Source organism: Myiozetetes cayanensis, unplaced genomic scaffold (assembly GCF_022539395.1).
Source record: "Myiozetetes cayanensis isolate MyiCay16 unplaced genomic scaffold, myiCay2020 scf1, whole genome shotgun sequence".
NCBI classification, from domain to species: Eukaryota; Metazoa; Chordata; class Aves; order Passeriformes; family Tyrannidae; genus Myiozetetes; species Myiozetetes cayanensis.
In genome coordinates, this window is record NW_026086604.1 from 83,343,161 (window position 1) to 83,359,432 (window position 16,272).

The 16,272-nt window shown below is 36.2% G+C and overlaps 1 protein-coding gene across 4 annotated transcripts in view; it reads left to right on the forward strand.

Moving 5' to 3' along the window:
* The window catches only part of EXOC2 (exocyst complex component 2), a 200,884-nt gene that overhangs the window by 142,317 nt on the left and 42,295 nt on the right, over positions 1–16,272 (forward strand). For all 4 annotated transcript variants that reach the window (XM_050339748.1, XM_050339660.1, XM_050339835.1 and 1 more), the window contains 6 exons: positions 2,642–2,766; positions 6,031–6,099; positions 6,365–6,522; positions 9,659–9,780; positions 13,455–13,516; positions 16,134–16,214. In XM_050339748.1, coding sequence (XP_050195705.1) covers positions 2,642–2,766; positions 6,031–6,099; positions 6,365–6,522; positions 9,659–9,780; positions 13,455–13,516; positions 16,134–16,214 — 617 coding nt within the window. The remainder of the gene's footprint in view (positions 1–2,641; positions 2,767–6,030; positions 6,100–6,364; positions 6,523–9,658; positions 9,781–13,454; positions 13,517–16,133; positions 16,215–16,272) is intronic.

The following is a 16,272-nucleotide window of genomic DNA, read 5'->3' on the forward strand; positions in this document are numbered from 1 at the left end:
ATGTAGCAAGCAACACCCAAAACCAATTTATTTTTAACTTGTTTGAATTCTCTTGCAAGAGCAGAGACTTGTCTGGCAGGAAATTCCACTTCAATAGTTATCTTTACTTTTAGAGTATTAGTTATGGATCTGTTATCTCTTACAAACTGGTAAAGGTAAGTTTTCAGCAAGTTTTGCATGTTCCATAGCCACCAGTTTAAACCAAGATTCAAAGGAAAACTGTAAGGATTGGAGCACTATAATAATTTCACCCCAAAGACCCAACAGTTAGAATGAGTTACCTTCAAGTTGAGTTCATTGGTACTTAGGTGCACATGACAGATGCATGTGTAGGAACAGTTGGAAGCTCTGCTATCCTTGCTCTTCTCTGAGTGCAGAGACAAAGCAAACCAACCAATACCTGTGCAGGAGCTGCCATTCCATATGTGCCATGATGTGCTCCGTTTTCAGATTGGTTATGGATTTTTTTTTTTTTTTTTTTTTAAAGTAAATTTGAGGAATGACATCTCTGGGCTGTTTTGGTGTGTTTGGGTTTTTTTGCCCAATGTGTTTGACAGTGATTGTCCAAGAGATTGTTAGAAGAAATTATTATGAATTCAAAACTGCAGCATGGAAGTAACATTCAGCTCTTGCTTGAGCATATGTTCATGAGAATTTGTAAACAACAGACAGTAGTTCTAGTTTCTTCTTTAGGTTGTTATAGCAGAGATTATAATAGAATAAATGGAATAAAAGTAAATTTTTACTTTAATATAGATTGGAGCTTTCTCTAGGAGCAAAGTAGAAAGTCCTGAATTTATGGCCAGAACCTTTTGATATGATGTACAGTAGCTTATCCTAGGAAGTTTCTTGAAGGAACAGAAATTTTTTTCTTAGAACTTGGGATTTGTAGACATTACAGAGTATCTGCTGCTATAGGGGTGTTGGCACAACTTCCTGACATAGTCACAGTTTATGTTAGTAAGAGTTTTTCTTGCTCTGGGTCTGGACTAGTTCTCTGACAGTCATAAACCAAACTGGTGAAAATATCTGTGTCCACAGTATGAGCTCTTCTAGTTAAGCTTTGAAGTGTTCATGCCTCCTAAACAGATGCATCTCTATCAGCACAGTTGCACTTGAATTATGTCAGGCCCCTTTCCAAATTTTGGGCTTTCACTGTGATATTATTTTCAAATGCTAATCCAGATTGCCTAAATTTTTTGGCCATGAGAAAAAGTAATATTTTGGGTGGTGCAGACATTTATTTTTCCGCTAGTGAAATGGACCAGTATTTGACTTGCATCTTGACAAATGGACGCTGCTGAAGGCATGATGTACTTGAAGGAGCTTCAAGACTGTCCACCAACACAACAAAATAGTGAGGCTCTGGTGAAGCCTACTAGGTACATAATGTGGAGCTACTTTTGCTGAATTGGTGAATTCCTGTTCTCCTTGGGCAATATTCTCTAGCAAAGTAAATACAAAAAGTGTTATTTCATGCAACATTTTTCTGCGTTTCCATGGAGTTATGTAGGGTAATAGCACATTTTTAAATTTATCTTTTGTAGAAGACCTGAGTTTATATACAAAAAACCCTCATAGTAACCAACATGGCATTTTAAATTGTTTTTATTTTGTTTTGTGGGGGTTTTGGCTGGTTGGTTTGGGTTTTTTTCAAAAATGTGTGATTTCTTTGTCGAAGTGTTCTAAAGTGGATTCTAATTCTTGAGGTGAAATACAAGTCTCTTATCACTGTTATAGGGAGCCCCTGGTGGTCTAGTGGTAAGGGCGCAGCACTGTCACCGCCGAGACCCGGGTTCGATTCCCGGTCAGGGCCACTCCCCGGGCCAGATGGAGCTCGTTAGCCCTTAAAGGCAACCCACCTACGTCCTAAGGACCTCGCTGCCACCGTCCAAGCTCGCTTGGCCCCGGCAGATGAACCTTAGGATTAAAGGGTGGGCTCAGTTCCGCGCACACTGTGTCTCACCTAAAAAATCCAATGCGCAGGCTGGAAGGTGGAAAGACCTTCCCCGGATCTTCGCTCGCGAAGACTGGCCATTATTATTATCACTGTTATGCTGATAGCCTGTTTTGTTAAACCATTGTAATCACAAAAGTTTCAGTGGAGAAGACAGATGGTTATAGAAGAATATTTCACAAAGTTTCCTTTATTTTGTTATATATGTGTATATTAGTTCTTGTCTTCTGCCCCTTTTCAACTTTCTCCCTTTCCCCCCACAATCTCCATTTACCCCATTGGATAAGAAAGCAGGAAAAGTTACCTGTTGCCAACATTTAATTTGAAACCTTTCTAGTATCTTGATTGCTTTCATGTAACCTTACTTTTTAGAGTGGTTTGAAGGCAAAAGACAGAATGGATTGTTAGGTTGACTGCCTTAGACACCCCTGGAAAGGGGAACCCATTCCGTATATACTGTCATAGTGCTAAAACATTGTAAGCATTTGAAAAGAGAAGATCTTGTATATATACAAATTGTGTACACGTATACGCACTGAGCTTTAAATTTTTTCCTTTCTATCTGAAAAGTTTTATATATACTGTATAGTCACGTGTAATACAAAGCAGCAGCAAGCTAAAACCACATTGTTGTTATTTTTAAAATTTTTAAAGTTGCTTTTTCCACCTCCTCTCCCCTTTTAGCTTGGCGATACAAAGCTCCTCAGCAAGTTATATTTGTTGAGAAGTTGACAAAACTTGTTGTAAGTCAGCTACCCAACTTCTGGAAGCTCTGGATTTCTTACGTGAATGGAAGTTTATTCAGTGAGGTATGGATTCTTCCATATAAATGAGTTGTAAGTAACAAAGGTCTGTGATAATTATGTCTGAAGGATTGTATTTTACTGGAAGAAGGCATTTTAGTAAGAGGTTTTTCTTTTTATTTTTAAAAGAATGTAGGCATACAGTGGAATTACTACAAATTCTGACAGTGGAGGTTGTGTGAGTGTGTCTTTGTGTCTGTCTGTGTTCTAGTTGCTGGACTCTGTATCTCTGTGCTTTCACCTCTTACTCATAGCTGGCCCTTCATTGGAGATCTGAAGAAATAGCACATTGCGTGAAGGATAGAGATTTGTAAAAGACAGAGTCATACAGAAAAATATTGTTTCCTTTCTTTGGAAAAGGAGTACTCATTTCTTGAGTTTTAAGTGTTTGGAAGTGAGGGTAGGTTTGAGACCAGAGTTGCGAAATGACCAAGGCCCAGAGTAGTATTCACGGGCACACTGTAGGGAGTCCAGTTTGGAAGTGCAGTCAGCTGCAATCACCTGTGCTTCTAGTCCTTCTTGCTCAGGTTATCTGGTTGTTCTAAATCACGTAAATATAATCCTGATAATCCAAGAAGCAGGGGAAAAAAAAAAAGGCAACGATTCATGACACTTGCCATTTTTATACACGCACTATCTAAATTCTTAAATCATTGTGTATACAGTATTCCACTACAAACAGAACTGCAGCCATAATGTCTACTATTCTTTGCAGCTTTAGTAGAAAATGAAACAAAAACTTTGGAAAAAGGACATTTGGAAGCTTATGTTCTCATTTTCCATTTCTTTAACTAAAGAATTAATGTATCACGCGTTCATTCTATTTAATGCCACTGTTTATGGCTCTTTATATGTTGAACACATTTTACAGTGTATTGTAGCTCCAGTGAAATAGATTCTATTTGTGATCCTCATTTTACATGATAAAAGAAAGATACAGCATTTGCACATAACGTTCATTGAAGGAAGTAGAATCAAGAATAAACCTTAGTACTGCTGACTTCCACAAAAACAATTTCATAAGGGAAGTGACAACCTTTATATTTGACATACAATTGAAAATCAAACTTTACAAATTCAGCTGTTAAGTTACTGTGAGGTTTTTTTTTCTGTGTACAATGAAAAGTAAAGCAACTTCTAGAAAAACGGAGACTTGAAATGTAAACAAGGTTGAGAAATTCTGCTTATGAAAATGACTGCAAGTGGAAAATGTAGTGATCTTATGTCATGCCTGAACAAAACATTGTTTCAATATACTAAAAAAAACCAAGAGAGGTAGCTTTCCTGTTAGTCTATAAGGTACATATACTCTTCACCTTTTGGGCCAAATTCTGAGCTGCTGAGAAATTAACCCCCATACATTTGATTTCTTCTGTTCCTATGGTCCTTACAGAAGTCCCACAAGTTCTTTGGGAGAGAGAAGGGATCGTATCCTTCATTCCTCCTTTGTGTTCTGCATGCCACGATCAATTAAGGATGAGTGAGAGGAGTGTGAGGCATAAGCTAGAAGACTCCTAGAACACCTAATGCTGTCTGTGATCCCACTGCATTCAAGACTGAAAGTTTATGTGTCTTTCTATCAGAAATAGTAGAGATTTTAATTCTCCATGAAGAAATTTCTTTTACCACATTGCTTGCTCTTTATTCAGGAAGCAAGGTGATTGCTACATTTTTTTTTAAGAAGCACCTGTGAAAAATGACGTAGAGGGCTATTTCAGTTAGCTTATTCAAGTCTCCAAGACATTTTAAAACTTTAGAAAAAAAAATCTCCACATATCCATTTCAAGATGTATCTTCTCTTGTTCAGTTTGTTGGGTTTGTTTTTGAGGGGTTGTTCTTTTTAGTTTTGAAAGGTTAAAAATTACTTAAAATACTGTCAGTTAAAAATTTATGTGGTATTTCAACAGTTTGAAAAGTTGAGTTCTTTGAATCACTCTTAGGTGAAGTCTCATATATGAGTAGTAACCGTTGATCTTACCACAAGATAGTTTTGGTCTGTCTGTGCAGGAAAGGTTTAGGATTGGTCTTCAGCAAAACCACTAAGGAAAAAAAAAAGATATCAAAAATCTATGAATTGTTCTGTTAAATCCAGATGTAAAACACTGTGAATTTTAAGTTGCTATCTGAGGTTTCAAGGAATACAGCTTATTTTCTTTTTAAAGCTTTAGAAGAAAGAATTGGGAATTATATGCAGCAATAACTTGAATGTTGTTCTTGTCTGAAACCATATAATTCAGAGCTAAAAAGTACAATCTTTTCATAGCTTTGTGTTTTCCAAAACTGTTAAATAGTTTTATTTTTCTCTAATATTTGTTCACTTCAAATTATTAGTTTTACCTTAAAAATCTTAAGTATTTTAGTTTAGAGGGATTTTGAAAAATAAAGCATTTCAAAGTAATTACTTGAAAGTAAACCGATTCTCTTTGAGAACACTCTTGTCATGTTGTTGCACTTCTTGTCCAGTAGATGTTGCTGTACAAACATAAACCAGGAGATTTTCTAACTAAAATTCTGCGATATCTACACTTAACCTGGTATTCGAAATAACTTTTATAGTGTAATTTACTCTACTGTGTGCTCAGTAGATTCCACAGAAGGCTAGAACTACAAACAGGAAGACTACTAGTCAAAGCATGTTTTTCTTCAACTGTAACTGTTTCATGCAAAGTGTACTCCGATTCTTCTGTTTTCAAAGGACTGACAGTGAAGATGTTGTTTATTTTGCAGAGACTCTTTTACAATTAATGGAATTACTTAAAGAGCATTTTCCACAGAATACTGTTCCTAAAACCAAACCAAACCCCCTCAACCCTCCCATCTTGCAATTCCAAATTGCCCTTATTGCAAAAATTGTCTCCAACTTCACAGTGATGTATTTCTCCGGTCAGCTTCCATGCTGAGAAAATAGAGTTTTTTTCACATAAACCTAATGCACAATTGGACTATATGTGTTTTAGCTCTCACCTAGCACTGTGGTGAAAAAATTTTGTCCTCAAGAAGTTTGTACTGCTTTAGCTATTCTTATGGTTGTCTCTGACTTTGTCTTAAGTACACATTGTTCCTCAGAATTAACATTAGATTTCTGACCTACAATAAGTAGTTTATTGAGGTATATATAGTCTTTTCTTATTAAATGCCATGAGTTAGTTTTTATAATTGCATCATAAACTCATTGGTTTTCACCTCTTCACTTCGAAACCCCCATTTTCAGAATTATTTGAACAGTGGTTATAAGATACTTACACTTTTCAATTTTCTCATTTTCACAAGACTGCTGAAAAATCTGGCCAAATGGAAAGATCAAAGAAAAACGCTAGGCAAAGACAAAATGATTTCAAGGTAAGTAGCTGGGGGAGATGTGGCGGAGAGAGCCTTACTTTCTTTCAGTCGTCCTTCATAGCAAGGTGCTTTAGTGTCACCGCCTTGAAAATCCAATTTCTTCAATCATTTCTGTGCCTTTATGGCTCCTTCTACTTTACTCTCTGCCATATGTAACCCCCTGTAAATCATGCATTCCTTGCTCTTATGTATAGCAAGGACATAGCTGCTTAAGCATATTGGTAGAGCTTTTTCCTTGATTTTTCTTTCCCATCTTCTGATGCAGAAAATGATTCAGGAAGTGATGCACTCTCTGGTGAAACTTATCCGTGGAGCCTTGCTTCCATTCAGCCTCAGAGAAGGAGAATTAAGACAGTATGGTGGCTGGGAGATGAAATCTGAACTTTCTGGCCAGTGGCTGACACATGTCATCCAAACTGTAAGGTAAATGAATCTGTGGACCTACAAAAACATGCTATTCCTGGAATACGTGTGTTTTGAGAGAAAATGTTTTGTTCACTGCATTAAATACCCTGAGTTGTGAGAATGTTTTCATTTTCAAAAATAGGATTGCAAAAAAATTACTTATGGCAAATTTAGGATTCTGTGTGCAAATGTAATTACTGATGTCTCATGATTGCACCAAGGTTGTGGGTTTGATCCCTTTATGAGCCATTCACTTAGGAGTTGGACTCAATGATCCTTGTGAGTCCCTTCCAACTCAGAATATTCTGTGACATCTTCTATGATATAACCTTATTATATATCTTGTGAAAAAGTTGGAGTAAAATATTTGTCTGGCACAGCATAGACACTCAATGAATGAAACAGGATTTGACTCTTTAGGTTAGAAAGCAATTATTTGCTTCCTTTGCTACATCTTCCCATCTTTGCAAAAATGGGTGGAAATATCCTGCTTCTGACTACTGTATCATTCTTAGATCATAATTTACTGTTACAGTTGTTTGATGGAAGGTGATATTCCTGTTTATAATACCATTCTGCCTATCATTATATTTATTTATAAAATTAGTAATGTGCATCTCATTAATTAGAAATATCTCACTAATATGCAGAATCTGCTTCCATTTGTCTAAGGGGGCTGCAAGAATTGCCATTATCTTTTGGAAACTTGAGTAATATCTGCATATGATACTGTACTTTTTATCTAGAGTTTTCAAAGCAAGTAACAAGTGAAGCACAGATGAAGAAAGGGGTTATAACCACTTAGAGATATACTTAGTGCAGATGGAGCTAGCAGTGATGTATGTTGTTGTTAAGTCTGTTTAACACTTTCTCAAAGTCTGTTGTCACTTACATTACCTGTACTGTACCCACTCAGAAAAAAAACTTCCAGGTGAAGTTTGTTATTCTGGCTAAATTTTATGGAAAACTTCCAATTTAGCAAGGAACTGACTTGATATTTGCTGAAAAGATATAAAGGGCAGTGTTGCCCCTTTATGAGAAGCAATCCAGGTTCACTCAAATTATAAAATTCTAGAATTTAGCACTTGCACATCTCTAATATTGGCTTGGAAATGTAACCAGCAGATTCTCTAAAGGTTGGTTGTGCTCCTACCATCTGAGATAAGATCCAGGCTAAGGTTATAGGGTATATGAAGGCTCTTTTTCAGAGAATATCCTTTTGCTTTCCGGGCACTGCCCTGGTAACGAACAACTGAACTGAGAGCTGGGGAAATCCTCTCTCCCTCCCACTCTTTTCCCCACCTCATGTTCTTACTGATGCCTGTGATGGCACTTTACTACAGTGAACTAGACTTCAATGCAAAACAATCTAAAATAGAGAAGAAAAGGGGACAGTCTGAAGAAGAGGAATTGAACATACCATTACAGGGTGCTGACCAGTGATGACCAGGTCAGAAGTTCATCCAAGTGCTGCAAGTACTTTGTTTTCAAGCGCCCACGCTTTGACAATCTAATAAATTCTTGTGACTCACACCAATGATGAAGGTGGGCTGTTCCCAGGAAGAATCTACAAATTGCATAAAACCTCTGTTTGTTGCAAAGTTATGTAATAGCTTGTCTTATTTTCATAGTTTGTATCTTAAAGTCATGATGAAGCACATGATAGAATTTTACTCTTTTCTGTCATCTCACAAATGATTTGCTGTTTTCTGCTTGTATTTAAGCATGATAAAAGTCACAATGTTATGTAACAAGGAGTTGTCATTACATCTGTGTTATCTTAATTTTTCTGGTCATATATATGTATCACACAGCTTGAAGTGGGGTGGTAGCACAGTCTTTCTCTTGTACCCTCTTCTGTCATAACCCAGTATGAACAGGTTCCAGATCACATGAACTGTGTGATCAAGTGAGCCATTGTTGGCAACACTTTTGCCTTGCTATAAAAACATAAAAAGTATGTGTGTGTTAGGGTAAATTATATGAGGAAAAAGATGATCTTAAGGATACGACAACTGTGTGCTCCTTAAGAAATGGAATCAACTCTAAAGTACAGGGCTTCTGTGCAGTCTAAAGTAGCTTGAATTTCTCACAGATGGATATTTACATTCTGTGTTTCCTGGCTGGCTGAGATAGTACAGATTGTTTTAATCTGCTAATTCAGTAGTTGTGCTGAGTGGAGAGCAGTCTGATTAATACTGGGGTTTTGATGCCTTATGCCCAACACCAGGAGTATGGAACTGGAGTCTACAGGTGGATGGTTGGAAATGTTCCACTTGTTTGCTTGTGCCTTCCTATTCCTCCTTTTTGGCACTTTCTATTACCCGTGCTTTGCTCAGTGTTAGCAGTAGGGCAAACAGCGATGTCTGCCTTTGAATTGGCCTTGCTCAAATATCCAGGAGTTGAATAAAAGTGGTGAACCACACTTTGTGCCCCTAAGTCTGAGCACAACTTCAGCCTTTTATTAGAAAGCTGAAATGCTATTTCTTGCAAGCAGCTGCTACGTTGCTATTTCTAAAGGGAAAAACCAGAAAATAATGTCTCCATTCTCACCTATAGCAGCCAGTGATTTGTACCTGGGCAGAGTTGGAAACAAAACGGTGAATGAATTCACTCTGCCCATGATGCAGTAGCTATATTTTGGCTTCTTAAATGTCTGTACTCTTAGCAATGTCCAATGTGATGCATAGCCACATCACCATTTATGGTAGCTTAATCACTTCTACTGTTGCCACGCAGGTTAAAAAATATCACAAAAACCCTGTTGTGGATTTTGTGTTTGATCGAAACATTAACCTAAAAACAGCAAAAAAAAGCTACTTCTGTTCCAAAAGGATTATTCTTGGATCATAGGACAAGAGATGGATGGAGAAAGGCAGGCAGTGAAGTACAAGAAGACAGTAGAAAAAGTTGGCCTGTTGCTTTGATGACATTATTGTGATGTTAGAGAAAATTAAATCTTCATTTGCAATCTTTTGAATTAAGTAAAAATTGATCTTCTCAGAATAGTGTAGTTGGTTTTCAAAGATACATTGAGAATGGAACTATTATATTTACATACACAGAAAATCTCTAAAAAATTTAATGAAGTTAGTTATATCAGCTCTAAAAACCCTGAAGATTTATACTTCTGTCTATTTTTTTTTGCTTTCAGGCTTAGTTCTGAGTCTCTTACTGCACTCGAGATACCCAATGATATGCTTCAGATCATCCAGGATCTTATTTTGGACCTTCGTGTACGTTGCATTATAGTGACCTTACAACACACAGCAGAAGGTAATAGAAGGCTGCAAGTCTCTTTGCTTGCTGTCATTCTTTTTTGCTTTTGATTAGGCCAAATTGTGTTCTGAAAAATAATCGTGTTTGTTACAGATATTGTAATGGCAGTGGACTCCTCTGAGTTCTGTAATATCTCACAAGAGTTACTTGAATATTTCATTTTTCTGCCAGAAATAGAAGTCTTTTCTCTTGGCCTGATGAATAGAGAAGGTTAGACTTGTTTCCTTTGGGTTGAGACAGTTCTACAGTGCAAGTGATTTGTCTCATGATGCAGTTTTTTTATATTGGAAATACAGTTAATTTTCTTTTTTCAGTTTTTCTATAACATGAAAAATTAAATGAGCAGTGACCCATTCTCAAGGACAAAAAAAAAAAAAAAAAAAAGAATCCACAGCCCTTTATGAAGTATTTTAGTTGTATGTTTTCCAAAGCTTTTTACTAACATTGTAGTCCCCGGGACTTTTTGCTGTGTACACAACTTTTGCCATAAATGTCTGGATTGTGAAGGCCAGTAACGCACTCTCTAAATCTAATGTGACTCTATGCCATCAGAGACCATTCATCTTGCCATTTTGTATTCAACTCTGAAACTTAAATTTGAATGAAATCAATCTGTTAGAAATAAATGTCTCTCTTAAAATCAGGGCTGATTGATCTACTTATTCACTTAGCAGGTTTTTGTTTTTTCTTTTTTTTCCAGAAGACTAATTACTCTCAATGCTAAAAAAATTAGGGCTTTTTTGCTCTTACAATTTAATCACTTTTTAATCTTAAACATAAGATGATTTTGTAGGCTGACATGATGCCAAGAGTTTTTACTCAAGGCTTAAATGTGCCAAGCATAGGTGGCTATATTAAGCAAATTTTTAAACTTTTGGTGACAAGAAATCACTAGGCCTCTATGGTCTATTTGATACAGTATGGATATGAATTGTATTCTTGGCTCTTAATTGTCTTGTTAAATCCTATTTCTCTATTAACATATTTTTCTCTATTAATATCAAGCTAGCTAACCAAACAAGTGCGTACATTGTCTTACCTCCTTAAAACTCTGTTTGAAACATATTACCACTATTTCAGATTTCACTTAAACTATGAGAAAGTCTGTTTTGCCTTTTTTTTGCTCAACACAATTGAGATAAGTTTGTTTTTTCTTAATAGTAGGTGAAAAAGATTTTTTTTTTAAATTGTGACATGAGGATGGTCTTATTCCACTGTCTGTGAATTGTGAGTGATTCCTCAGATGTCCTGCTATTTCAAAGGAAGGAGGTATCTAGCTATGAACCGTTTTGATGACAGTTCTCAGTTTACCAGATCTCTGAGCTATCTATGTATTTTCTCCAGCACGGTCCAGAGAGCTCCAATATGTGATAAATGATGAAAAAAGTCTGCTGTCTTACTAGTTTTACCTACTTGTTGCATCATGGCAGTAGCCCAACTTTTTGTTTAGGTGCAGAGTTTCTGCTCTGTATGTTCCGACTCTTGGCCACACACATTCTGTGTAGGAAAAAATCTTGTGGTAGTCTGTACCTTAGATTTTTGTAAAAGCACATTTACAAGTCTATATGTGAACGATTCTCTGTTTGATCTGAACATCTTTATTCCTACTTTTCTGTCTTGAATCAAAAAAAACAGATTCCTAAAGTTGGCAGTGTGTTTTATTGGCTGGATAATGTATCTCTCTTCCATCTAGCCATAACAGCGGCCTTCCTTGACTGCAACTTCCATCCCCTATCAGTAATGCAATTTTATGTACTGGCTATAGCATCAAACAGGAGAAAAGATATCTGCAAGTATTATGACTCTCATTCTATGCTGCTGCACTGCACACCTTGTTGGTGGACCCTTTTTTTTTGTTCTTTGCCAACTGAAGCAAAATTGTAACTGCTAAATGTATTTAGAGAATGGCGACTTTTTTCTGCACACAACCAGGTTAATTTGGCCCTTGGAGAAACTGTTATTATTAGGGAATGAGTGAAAGAATAAGTAATGAGTATTCTCAGTATTCTCATGGAGCTATGTATCTCAGACATCTCTAGCTGTATCTGTAATCATCATCATGGCTAGGCTTTGTAAACAAAGATTTGAGATGTATCTGTAATACATAAGTCAAAAAAACTCTTCCTGGACTGGAATTTTACTCACTAGTATCTCCAAAACATGAGATGCATAAGGTGCCAATATAAAGCTCAGTCTCATCTCTCTCTGCATGCTGTAAGTTGGTAAAGGCATTCAGATGTAGTTACAATTTTCAGATATTGTTACAATATTCAGTAGAGCACCTCAACCAACGCACAGGGTTTTCTTGTCTCATAATAAACACCATGTACACATGCTGGCCCTGAGAGACAGTCTGTGTTCTTTCCCTCCCATATGTGATCACTGGTTATAAAGGTCATGAAAGACAAATTATGTGAATGCCAGAGTCGACAGGGGGTTTACATGAATGTGTTTGACTGGAATTTGGTAAGCAGTGAAATATGAGACAGAAATTTGGGGGGTTTTATATTTGTATATTAGCTAAGAAGAGAATGCAAAAGTAAGCAACCAAAGAAACATGTAAATTAGACTGACCAGTATGATCTAAACCCTTGCAAGAATATTAGTTGAATTAAGAGGTTTACTAAGTAGGAAAATGAACAGAGTAATTATTCTGCACAAGACCTGAATGGTTATTATCCTTACTGAGCCTATACTTCCATGAGATATAGATTTGCAGAGTATGACATTATAACCAAGCTTCTTAAGTTAGCTAATTAAACAACCAAGATAGTGAAGATACCTTTCAACATGCAATAATTATCCTCTTTTCTTGGATTTTAAGGAAAGTTTTCACTGAAATTTTTGCTCATTTAAAAGGGAGTTTCATGATGTGCAGACAGTTCTGATGAGCAATTTGTGTGGGGGAAAATGTGTGTCAAAGCCCCACAAACTGCACATAGTTCATCTTTGTTCAATTTACAATGCATAATGCACTATTTACAATGCATAATGTCCATACAAAAGTTGTGTTTATAGCCCATGAGCTTTGGATTCACATCCCAACTTAGCTCCTGTTAGCTTTAGTAAACCAGTAGAAGTTGACACCTTTTGAGTAGTGGAAGAGTGCTTCTTGCATATACCTTCATGTATTTTTTAAGAAAGTCTAGTATTGTGGATCCTTGACCCTGAGTGGGGACCTTGTGCCTCTTTTATAGTTCTGAATATGAATTATACGCTGTCCTTTCTGTCTTGCTAAAATGCTAGGCAGTTGTTCTTTCATTTTTAATTAAGAGTGGGAATATAAGAGACTAGAGACTTGGGTTCTTAAATGCAGTATTTTATGTTTTGATTAAAAATTTACAAAATAAAAACAAACCCAAAGCCTTCACAATATTCCTCTAATTTTAAGCTTTCCAGTAAACTATGTGTTTCATGCAACTCTTGCCATGTATCATAGATGTGTTTCTCTGTGTGGTGTCACCAGCATACCATGTATGAGTTCCATTCTGAGTCATTTGAGAGTGTTGAAAGCTTTGAAGCTTTTAGTGCTATTTGCTTGTATGCCTAGTCATTGCAGTCCCAATGTCTGTGGTTTATCTTTTCAAGTTCAAGGAGTTTTTAATAATGAAAATGAATACCTTCTCTCCCCACACCCCATCCCCCCATTCCCCTCTTACTCTGTCTTACAGATATAAAGAGATTAGCTGAAAAGGAAGACTGGGTTGTTGACAATGAAGGTTTGACATCCTTGGTGGGTATACTTGGTGTCTGGTAGGCACTTTCTTTGCTGGATTTTTTTTTTTCCTAATGTGTAACAAAACTGGTTTCTATATTGTCCAAAAGTCAAGTAACTTCAGACTTTTTCTATGTATCTGCATACCAGTGTCTATAGTTTTATAAAAATATGAAAATATAACAAGATAGCTTTTTAAAAGTTGTGTGAATGGTTACAGTGTCTTTACAGCAATCTTAACAGGTGTCATCACCAAACACAAATTTATTTGTTGCTCTTTTTTCCAAACTTTTTGTTTATACTTTTTATGTGAAGTAACTTTAAGTGATAATAGATCTACTATTTTTGAAGATGCAAAACAAAAAAAAACCCACATCATAAATAAAAGTTTTGCAGATTTGTGCTGTATATTAAGAGAAAAATATAAATAAGAATTTGGCATCCATATACGTACCATGGCTCTCTGCCTTAAATAGGGTTACTTAAATGTGTCAATGTAATTACTGCTGACCTCTAGCATGCTTTTGCTGAGATAAACAATAATAACCATTGTTAAGCATCTTATTTTAGGGATGGTTTACTGAAGTAAAAAATCATATTTGAGGTCACAAGTTCAGTTCACATCAAAATGCTTCATAACTCAGTAGGCACACTACCATGGTATTGGTCTGTAGCTAAATAAATAGGTCACTTATATGTTGTAATGAGACATTGAACTGAAAAGCAACTAATTTAGGAGATTGCCTACATACAAACAACCAATTATTTGAAACCAAATTCAGATAAATTAGTGAGATGCTTTCTGGAAATAAACAGTAATGAGTAATGCCTAAAACACAGCAAGCACATTGTAGGTGTGACTTAAAAACAATCTGCGAAAGCAGAAAAGGCCTGTGGGAGGGAGAGTTGCTTTGTGTATGTTATCTAAGAGAATGCTCCACAGACTTTTTTAGTTCTTCTTATTTGCTTCTATAAATACGTGTTTGAAGTTGAGTAGGAGGGCAGTAAGCAGTCACAATATACATATTGTAGGAAGGAGTGTTGTTGGGCAGTTGTACTATAACCAGATTTACAGCTTCTGATCTTGATTGCAGTTGCCACGGACTTGGGCAAGTCCCTTAACTTTTCCGTTTTTCACTGTATTCATCTGTAAAATGGAGGCGGGGAAAGGGTCTTCCACAAAAGTGTTGTTTCTTTATGCTCGTGCTGTATCCTAACTTATCTTTATTAAGAAACTGCTTAAGTCTTTTTTGTGTTTAGAAGTCACCTGTTAATTCCTTGTATACTGCACTTGCCTAGATACCTTTTTAGGTATTGGCTGAGACATGCCAGATTTTAGTGGTGGAAGTTAACTATATTTTTTTGTAGCAAGGTTATTTACCTACTAAAGTAGAGCTCATTGTGGTAATGCTATAGCAAAAACTAGCAAAAATTAAGCCTTATAAAAAAGGGCCAGGCAGTCTCTTTGGGGACATGTTAGGCTGAAGAGTGAAACTGTGTTTTAAGTTTGCAGGAAATACTGGTTGATAACCACTTTAACATTTATATTCCGGGTAAAAAAGATACAGTAAAACACAGAACTAACCTTTCTCAGCTTCATAATATCCAAAGTATCAAGTATCTGAAAAGCTTTCCTCTCCTGAGATGTGATGTTTTATTGTGTAGAAACAAAAACCCAAGAGCAGCACTTTACTGCTGGCCTTTTTCTTTTAAGGAATCAAAAAATAATAAATATAGATTTTCTTACTGGCTTTTTAAATTATTGCAATTTTACCATGCAGGCATCAGTTTCACAATCCACCTCCACCATTTACTGGAATAAAAGTTACTCATAAGCCAGCTGGTGACATGCCATAAACTATCTACTGAATGAAAAGCAGTTTACATGGCTTACAAACTTTTTTGTTCACTTTTACCCACTAGGATGATGTCTTTCTTTTCTGGAGCAGTGACTGTTTCATGTTGCTTTGCACAACAGCTTCCTGCCCAATACCAGCATCATTAAAAAAATAAAATGTAACTTATCAGGGAAGAGAGAAAGATAAGGAAAAAGTGACTAATTACTCTCCTGTGAACTTGTTTGCACTTTCAGAATCAAATTGATACATGTATCAAGATACTTATACTTGAGGTTTGGAAAGCTGAAGGTAAAAGAAGCCCCCCAAACCAGTGGGGGATTTCTCTTTCATGTGAAAGCAATTCCAGTATGATTTTCTTAGAAACCTGTTGCTGAAATAAAATGCAGAAATATCTGATATCCTAGATCAAATTCTATTCCAACTTGGATCAAGGAGGAGAAGAGGGAGTGTGTCACAGGTATCTGTAATGCTGCCACAAACAGCTTTAAAAATCTTTCATGACTCTTTTATAGGAGGCTGTTTGGTGTAAAAGTCTCTAATTCAGATAAAAAAATGTACATTGATCTATGGTAATAATTCTGTAGATAACTTTTGTACAAAAGTGCATTACTACAAAAGGGTCCTCTGGTAATATACAAATTGTGATTTCCCTCCCCCCCCTTACTTGGGATAACTTAGAATCAAAAACCTTACCATATACCTTGGAAGTTTTTATATATTTGTGTGATATATACTTAAGATGCTTATCTAAAGCTAACAATTCATTTGACTTTCAGCCATCCCAGTTTGAACAGTGCATTATTCATTCCTTGCAATCTCTTAAAACTGTGCTGGACTGCAAACCTGGAGAGACCAGTGTAAGTTTTGGTTTATGCTTTTATTTTGTTCTTGTTCTGAAACCAAGTAATTTACATA